The 10,093-nt window shown below is 30.4% G+C and overlaps 1 protein-coding gene across 1 annotated transcript in view; it reads left to right on the forward strand.

The window, feature by feature from the left end:
• The window catches only part of LOC111640466 (ionotropic receptor 93a-like), a 33,445-nt gene that overhangs the window by 14,991 nt on the left and 8,361 nt on the right, over positions 1 to 10,093 (forward strand). Inside the window, exons 3-9 of the mRNA XM_023386476.1 lie at positions 180 to 280; positions 389 to 443; positions 522 to 677; positions 2,735 to 2,879; positions 2,954 to 3,183; positions 9,377 to 9,636; positions 9,714 to 9,765. Of these exons, the coding sequence (XP_023242244.1) occupies positions 180 to 280; positions 389 to 443; positions 522 to 677; positions 2,735 to 2,879; positions 2,954 to 3,183; positions 9,377 to 9,636; positions 9,714 to 9,765 (999 nt within the window). The remainder of the gene's footprint in view (positions 1 to 179; positions 281 to 388; positions 444 to 521; positions 678 to 2,734; positions 2,880 to 2,953; positions 3,184 to 9,376; positions 9,637 to 9,713; positions 9,766 to 10,093) is intronic.

The following is a 10,093-nucleotide window of genomic DNA, read 5'->3' on the forward strand; positions in this document are numbered from 1 at the left end:
AAACGTTAAATATTATGCGTGTTTTACTAAAATCATTTGTATAAATGACGTTTTATACATCGCTGTCCTGAATTATCATTCTTAAATACGAATTGGTAAATAGTGAAAATACAATATTGTAAGAATAATATTCATTATTTTTCAATGTCATAATAGAATTTTTTTTTTTTATTGACAAGTTTCCAGGAATTGTTCATTTAGACGAAAATAAAGAGAAGTTTGTTAATAAAGGATTTTTATCAAGGGTAGTTCTCGTTCTTGTCGAATATCTCGGATTCAAGTAAGATATTTCATGTATATCGTAGAAAAATACAATATTTATTATTTACAATTTATGTAATTTCATGAATCGCTATTTTATTAATTTATAATAAGTATTTTATTGCAGCTATGATATTAAAAAAGGAAACTGGAGTGATATTGGATATTTTTTCAAAAATAAAGTATGAAATTTAGGTTATTTAGTCACATTATCTATGTTTTTAACATTTTAATCACTATGTTTTTATATTGTCGTTTAGTCAGTTGACATTGCTGTACCGAAGAGTCAAACTTTTCAAAGTTATAAATACATGGATTTTTCGAATATTATTACTGTAGATCCGGTAAAATTCATTATTGGTAAACCTGCAGAACTATCAAAATTAACTGCAGTAATTCGTCCGTTTTCTTTTCAGGTAAATATTATATTTACGTCTTACAGAAAAATTGTTTGTACAATATAGAATATAACTTTAATTCATATTTTGATATTGTAATACAGAATACAAATAATTCAAAATAAAATTTAAGATAACACATATGATGGATAATATTTCTTGTAATACAAAATATCTTAGGACGAGTATTACAGTTTCACAAAACAGTACAGAATGGTTTTATACTTTGAATCTGTAAAATCAGAAAATATAAACAAGTTCCGACTATTCTTTTAACTTAAATTTTTAATTATTACATTTTTTACAATGACAAAATGTGTTCTTTTCTCTAGAAATTGTAATTATAATGCAATGTAAAATTTCAGTTCTGTTCATACACTGTCTTATTAAAATTTACCTTAACGCCCATTGACGAGATAACTCGTCAGGTTTACATAGCGTTACGAAAAACGCGGTTTTTAAGGCAAACATTTTTTTTTTCAATTTTTGGAATGTCTTTTAGGTCCACAAATTTTTGCAAAAATTTTTGCCCGTGCGAAAAAATTTTATCGCGATTTTAATGAGCGTTTGATAAAGCTCGATTAAAGCTTAATTGTTTTTTAATGGGAGTTTTTTATCAAATTTATTTCATGGTTCCTAAGTTGTAGTGCACGGATTTTCCTTCGGTAAAGTTATTTAAAGCTATTTTCTGATGTCAAAAACGACCTCCGATAATTTTTTAATGTTTTTAATTAATCGATTTTTTAATATATTAATTTAATTAATTAGGGGGGTCGGAAATCGCAATTAAAATCTTAAGTTTTTAAAAATATTTAAAAATTTAGGCGTCGCTCATATTCACCCTGCTTTAAACCCTTGTTCTCCCCAGACGTCTGTGAGAATGCCCCGGGAAATTCGACTCCAGCTGTTCTCAAGGTCATCCAGCTGTGTAAACAATGACTCATCCGTGTTAAATTTCACAGAAAGGTGAGACAAAGGAAAATAAAATTTGAAGCTTTTTCTTCAAAATTAACGCATTTCTTTCGTTTTTTCCAGTTTTAAGTATTTTTATGTATTTTTTATGCTTAATTACATCATAATTAATAACAGGTGGTCGTTAAGGGGTTTAAATCATCGAAAATTTAAATAAAATTTCTACTTTTATCATTTCTAAAATATTTAAAAACATTTTTATAGACTTATCGAAGCGATGATAAATAATTTTCTCTGTCTCTCTTAAACAAGTGATGAATAATTTATAACAAATGGTTTTGTGGGATCCACTAAACATTTCTGCATTTTGTTTTCTCATTTGGCCTGGATTTTAAATTTCTAGTACACATATAAATACTATTTCCGAAGCTTTCTGTCAAATGTAATATAGGGAAATATTATTTATACAAATATTCAGTGATTTGTTTAGTCACTAAATAGTCAATCGTCTGCATGAACAATATATATTCCACTGATTCCTTGCTAAGATTATATACGATCTTATATATTTAATTTAAAAGTTTACAAAAATTATGTTTAAACTTCGTAATTTAACGTTAAATTTTAAGTAGAGATATTTTAAAATCTATGTTAAACCAGAGTTTCAGCTGTAAGATAATTTGATTTCATATTAAGTATTGATAGTAGAGCCTGATGTTTACATAGAGATGTGTAAACTCTCTCGTTGTGAGGTACTCACTTTCATTAAAAAAATCTTTAAGTTGGTTATGACAGTGAAAAAAGCATAAATGCTTAGGAAAAGAATATATATATATTTTCATTATTTTATGTCTTTCCATAAGTGTGATGTAATCTTATAACAAAATATGCAGATGTTTCAGTCTGTTTCCTGTGATTCATATAATTTCAGCTCTGTAGTATTGATAATATAATAATCCTGAAGGAGACGTGTTGTAACTCATTAAAAACATTAATTTATAGTTATAAAAAAATAATTTAATGAAAATAATCCCCGAAGTACTGTTACGTTGTGAGCGTATTTCAAAACTAGAACAAAGCAAAGATTAAAAATAAGACTATCTTCACATACCTGCATTTGTACTTATGTAATAATTACGAATATTTTTGTTATTTGTTTACAGATGTGGTTATTAACGTTTTTCGCACTTTTCATCTCTGTAATTTTCTTTACAATTATATTTCGAAAAGATGAAGAACTGCATAACAGAAAACATTCAAAAGCATACGATATTGCTTGGGCGTTATTTGGATCATTTTGTGATCAAGGTTGTATGAAATTAATATTATTAACCATTTAGTTAAACAAATATTATGTAATAATAATGGATTATTAATCGCAGGAAATCGGTTATTTTTACCTTCTGGCAACAGCTGCAGAATGATTGTCTGGGGATGGTTGTTTGGAATATTTATTCTTACTGCTAGTTATAGCGGTGCATTAATGTCTTTCATTACATTTCCTGGTCGAGAAAATGCTCCAAGAACGTTTACTGAATTAATGAAAGCTGCAGAAAATGGGGAATATATCATAAGCATTGATCCTCGATCTACAGCTTATGGAGTCATTCTTGTAAGTATAATGTGCATATTTTTAATTTGAAACCAAAACTAAATATTTTTGTATCTCAAAAACAGAATTAACATACCGTGTGGCATCGTTATTTTAAAATTAAAATATTAGCAATTTTACAGCTAATTTACATATACTGTATATTATACATAATTACATATAGCTAATTTATCCTCAACAAATGGCTGGTGGGCAAACATGGAAGTATGCAGTTTTATAGCTTTTCTCTTTGCTTAGCTAGCTGTTTTATATGTTGATAAGGCCTTTCCGTAATAATTCGTGGATTGGTCTCAGTGTGTCACGCTGTCTGATTAATTTATAATAAATATTTTATTACAGCTATGAAATTAAAAAGGAAAGTGGAGTGATGTTGGACATATCTTTTCCGAAATAAAGTATGATATTTAGGTTATTTCATCACATTATCTTTGTATTTTGACATTTTAATCACTGTCTTGTTATATTGTCGTTCAGTCAGTTGACATTGCTGTATCAAAGAGTCAAAATGTTCAAAGTTATAAATACGTGGATTTTTCAGATATTATTACTGTAGATCCGGTGAAATTCGTTATTGGTAAACCTGCAGAACTATCAAAATTAACTGCAGTAATTCGTCCGTTTTCTTTTCAGATAAATACTATATAATGACAGACCAATTGTTGAGGAAACAGATATATATATAGAAAGAGAGAGAGACTAAACTTTAATTTAAACTTTAGTTAAATCGGAAAATTTAATATAGCTAGTCCATTGTGTTCAGGAGACAAACTGCAACAAAGAGCAAGTATGTAATTGTTTTTTCCACAGAACCACTGGTGGGCACTTCTGTAATATACATTCTAATTGTTTTTATCGAAACGATTGTTTTAATTGAATAAATTGTTTTACTATTTTGTTAGATAACGTTTAACGCAATTATCAACATTCAATCAACTTGATGAAGAAAATAATCATTATCGAAGTTATATGAATATTAATATGGAATGATATTAACGAAACTTTATGACGTCTATCACGTATATTCTAAATGTATGAAATCAAATACTATAATATAAGCAGCAATTTATTATTTTCTTGCGATAAATATAATTTACTTTGAAAAGAAAGAAAAAGGTTTACGAGCAGCTTAATTATAAATACGAGTAATATAATTTGAATGGCAATAAACTAAGGAAAAGTTAGCGTCTTGCTGCTTATAACGAGGATCATTTCGATTAACTTTGATGTCTGATGATGTAATCTGTTTAATTAATAATGTATCTATCTACAAACGCTATTTTTTTTTAATTTTTCAGTTTCAGTTTTGGATTTGCTTATCGGCTTTATTTCGTAAATATAACACATTATATTCATAAATTATTGTGTTATTAAAACATATCAAACAGTCATCAACATAACAAATATTTTCTCACTTCTTTAATTTCTACTATGTTATCATCAATAACTGTCATATTTAACTCAGCTAATTTTGGACTAATACATTTTTTATTGTAATTAATGCATATTCGCTTCACTTCTTTCAATATCGTTTTTCCAAGTCTAAGGGTTTGGTTTTCCTAAAGATTTAAAAAAAGTAAGTATGTTCACTATATGACAAAAGATTGAATAACTGTCGGATTTGTATTTTTATGGCTCTAAGCTTAAAAAACTGAAACCCTTTTCCCAAGATTTTAATTATATAGAAAAACCACATTTGTTTATTTAGACATGTTATTAATACTTAGCAAAGTCTTTATTAACTCTGCCATGCAATCTCTAGAGAAAACATGCCAGTCCCAAGCCTGGAAAAAGGAAGATTGTTGGTTAGATGAGTGTCGATGCGCTAACTATAAAACAACAACGCAAATGAAATCTGAAGTCTATACAAGCAAAAGGTAAAAGATGCCGGCTCGGACGTCGCCCGGATAAACAAGGTCCGCGACACCAACAGAGCAATCAGAATTGAGTCGAAAAATTGGCTACCGAAATAAAGAAAAGAAAGCTTCACCCTGAAAGTTCCTACTGAAAGGACTAGCAACACTAGTCCTTTCAGTAGGAACTTGGAATGTCAGAACTTTATGGTCACCTGGAAAACTAGAGCTGCTTCGGAAGGAAATGGAGAGATATCAATGCGACATATTAGACTTAACAGAGATGCATTGGACATCATCAGGAGAACTCAATGGTGGTGAAGTCATCTAGTCAGGAAATGATACAAGGCATGAAGCTGGTGTTGAATTTCTGCTTAGTAAAAGAGCACGAGCAGCATTGCTAGGATATAATCCAGTTAGTGCAAGGTTGATGATGGCAAGATTTGAAGGAAAGCCATTTAATATATCAGTAATCCAGGTATATGCACCTACCTCAGATAGCAGTGAAGAGAAGATTGAACTTTTCTATAAAAATCTAAGCATGATAATAGAGAAAACACCGCGGAGAGATGTGATCATTATTGGAGGTGACTGGAATGCTAAAATTGAAAATAATAATGAAAGTTGAGAAAGAGTAATGGATAAGTGTGGATATGAGCAAGAAATGAACGAGAGTAAAGACTGCTTGAATTTGCCGTAGATCAAGTTTTAATGATATGCAACACCAAATTCCATCAAAAGAACTGTGGAAAATAGACATGGAGATGGTACAACAAAATACATGATTGATATGAGTTTGATCCAAAGGAGATGGTCAACATCAGTTCAAGTGTTAAACCTAACCTTTTAAGGAGCTGACATAGATTCTGATCACAGCTTAGTCATTGAAAACATAAAGATAGAACTAAAAAGGAAAGTTAATGCACATTTCCAAAAGAAAAGAGACATTTCAAAGCTAAGAGATAAGAAAATAGGGGACATATACAGAAATACACTTGAGAAAAAGATAAAAACCGTAGCCAGGATGGAAGGGCTAGACACAAGAGTGAAAGAAATAACAAAGGCAATAAAAGAAGCAATTGTGCAGACCCTATCAGAAGAGGAAAGAATCAACAAGAAATTAATCACACAAGAGACCCTAAAGCTTATCCAAGAGATAAGAGCTCTTAGGCTTAGAAGAGCATTTCTGAAGAGATGGAAAAACAGTATAAGGTAAATTGCAATGAAGTGAAAAAAGCAGTTAGGATGGACAAAGCGAAATGGTTAGAGGATCAGTGGAGAAACAGAAAAATATTACGGAGAATATAAGACTAGAGAAGTATATAAGATGATCCGAAATGTCAACCAGAAATGGAAACCAAAGCAAATGGGAATCAAAGATGAGAAGGGAGAGGTTTATTGGACAGGGTGGATGTCCTACAGAGGTGGAAAAGTTATTGCTCTGAATTATACAAGGAAACATTAGATATAGAATCTAGTAGATTAATTAAGAAAGATATCGCCACCAAATGTTGAAAATGAAAATGATATTATGAGGGTGGAAGTTGAAAGGGCAGTAAAGCGGTTAATAGACAACAAGAGTCCCGGACATGACAAAATCACAGGAGAAATGATTAAGCATGGAAGAGAAAGCTTAATTGACGAGATACACCAAGTGTGTAATGAGGTATGGAAATGAGAAAAGATACCTTAAAAATGGGCAAAATCAATACTGGTGACAATACATAAGAAAGCCAGCATGTTAGAGTGCAAAAATTATATAACGATTGCCGTAACAAACCAGATAAGAAAAATTTTGATAATGATCTTAAAGGGAAGACTAAGTACACTGCTGGCCAAGTAAAATGCAACGCCTGCAATATCTAGAGTCCTAAATGGTGTTGCATTTTATTTCGCCAGCAGTGTAATTTGATAGAACACTTAGCGGATGAACAGGCTGGTTTCAGGAAAAAAAGTACAACGCAGAGGATACTAACATTACGGCTATTAGTTGAAAAGACAAGAATAAAGCAGAGAAATATCTATTCTTGCTTTGTGGACAGAAGGCATTTGACAGATTAGGCCAAAAAGCCACCTTGGCAGTGCTAAAATCTTATGGAGTGAATCATAAACTAATAAACTTGCTAAGTTATTAATATAAAAAAATTACTTTTTGCCCTTGGTATAATTAAATTAATTAAAAATCTACTAATGTAAGGTAGATAATAAGGACTTATCACACCAGTGATAATAAACACAAACACTCAGGGTTTAATGGAGTACATATATTAAAAATGAGAAGGGGTGTGCTGTACATTAAAATCGATTACATTAGCAATTAACATGAAATAGCCAAAATGCATTTCGGACTAACGTAATAGTCCCTCTTCAGTTGGTATACATATGAAAAGGCTATAATACTTAAAATTTTTGCTATGTTATCTAAATGATAATGCAAACGCAACTGTGAGGTTTTGTGGAAGGCTAGGAAACTGGTTCACACCAAAAAGAAGCACCAGACGGGGAGATCCTATATCCCCAACTATCGTCATAAGTCTCTTAGAAAAAGTCATGAATAATATGACGCAAGAGATGCAGGGAACATCAGTTCAGAGGTGTAAAATTCAGTAACCTGAGATTTGCAGATGATATAGATATCATTGAAGAAAGTAAAGAACAACTAGAGAAAACATTACATCTGCTTAATGATGAAGGAAAAAGATATGGACTGATTATCAATAGCGAAAAAACTAAGACAATGATATTTGGTGATGGCAAGAAACTTCGTAGTAGATGAGAAAAACATTGAAATGTAAAGATTTACATATTTAGGAAGCAAACTAACCTATAATCTCGATTGCAGAAAAGAAATAGAGATTAGAATAGCCAAGTCAAAAACGAATTTGAAAGCAATCGACAAAATGTGGAAAAGTAAAGCAATTACTTTGCAGACAAAATTAAAAATATTGAACACCTGCATCTTCTCCTTCGTGCTGTTTGCCTGTGAGACATGGGTAATAACAAAAGATAAGGAAAAAATATATTAGCATTTGAAAGACACTGTTACAGAAAGATCTTACAATAAGATGGATGAAGAAAGTTACAAACAAAGGACTTTATAATAGGATATATATCAGGGGTGGCCAACCTGCGGCTCTTTGAAGGATTATTTGTGGCTCTCGATAAATGTACCCGAGTTCCCTTTTCATTTTTGTGTTATTATATTTAAAAAAATTATTATCGTTCCGTATGTGTTTCAAAATATCTTTTAAATTACTAACAACAAATATGAAAGACTAAGTGCAACGTTGTAACAAATTTCATTTCCGTCCAAGTTAAGAATGATATGACTCATCGAGAACTGCGCGAACGAACATAAACAGTGGCGAAATCGTCCGTTATCGACAGACTCCAGACCGATTTTGAATTTGTAAACTGTCATTGCAACGGACATTTGACATTGTGCTCTGGAGGAAACAATTTGAATCACTCTTGCTACGGATATAATTTGTAATCTGGAATATTTTGCATACCTTTTTAATACATATTTAATTGCGGCTCGCGAAAAATTTCAAATTTTAAAAATGGCTCGGACTATCAAGGAGCTTGCCCACCCTGGATATATATGAAAAAAAATTTATTACAAAAATTATACAACGAAAACATCAACTGTTTGGAAACATTATAAAAATGAATGGAAACAGAAAATTAAGACTTTAGTCTAAGGTATTATGAACGGATTCAACAAAAGAGGCAGACTATGTACAGAATGAATTGATGACGTTAAGAAGTAGTGTAGAGCGAATGCATGGGAATTGAGAAAATCGGCAATGGATCGAGAGAGAGAGAGAAGAAAATAGTGGAAAAGGCATCAGGCACCAACGGGCAATGAGCCCACGATTAATGATGATGATGAGTCTTTACTAAATTATTTAGCTTTAATACATATACAGTATAAATTAAACAAACTATGATAAAAAATAAAAATTTAGAGGCCCTTGATAGCTGAGGCTGGAAGCTTTAGCTTATTTAGCTTAATGGTAAATCCGGAACTGGATTGAAGGCAGTAAAGGTCCATAAAAATATTAGAATAATGTCGTTACATATCAAGAATATGTATAAATTTATAGTAACAAATAATAAAAGTAATGACTTCTTAAAACATAAACTGTTCAATTATATGATCTGTTCTTTAATATTGCCTGCTTATATTGCCAATTCAAAAGTTTAAATGAATTTATACTCTACCTGAATTATATACGAGATACATGATTATGTAATTTCTATATTAATCATTATGTTTATCATAGAGTATATACAATTTCATGACATAAATTAATTCAAACTATTAAAATTATTTACAGCGATCAACTCAGGGCACAGGCCTAGTCTTGAAAAAATCAATCGAATCAAATAAATTTACATATCCCCATTTCGACGAAAAGTTTGGTATTAGAATGATGACAGAAAAAGTTGGTTATATAACGTATGGTATTCTCATTAAATTAAAACTCAGTTCTTTGGGAATTGAAAATTTTCTGATATCTACAGATCAACTATATGCTAATAGCCTTGGATTTGGTATAGCCAAGAAATTTCCATACAGGAGAGACATCGACAAAGTGTAAGATACAGAAATATCTTGTATAATCTTTGCTTTAAATTTATGTTTATTTTATATATTTTTAAAATTAATTTTAGAATTTTACGCATATTTGAAACCGGAATTATCAGGAAGTTCGAGAATGATGAAGTAAGGAGAAACAGCATAAATCGATCATCACATTCAGAAAACTCCGAAACAAAAAATGTTTTAAGTATAAATGATTTAGCTGGACCGTTTTTAATTTTATTGGTTGGATATACTTTATCACTCGTTACTTTATTTTTTGAATGCTTCACAGTTAAAGTATATCGACATTTCTTCTAAATATTTATATACCCTAGAGGTAATAGGTTGAAAATTTTGTGTTTACGCAATGCAGCGATTTAAACCAAATTTAAAATTAATATCTAATATATAATCGAGACGGGTTGATAATAATAATAATAATAATAATAATAATAATAATAATAATAAT

Source organism: Centruroides sculpturatus, unplaced genomic scaffold (assembly GCF_000671375.1).
Source record: "Centruroides sculpturatus isolate CEXI.00-Female unplaced genomic scaffold, Cexi_2.0 scaffold1147, whole genome shotgun sequence".
NCBI classification, from domain to species: domain Eukaryota; kingdom Metazoa; phylum Arthropoda; class Arachnida; order Scorpiones; family Buthidae; genus Centruroides; species Centruroides sculpturatus.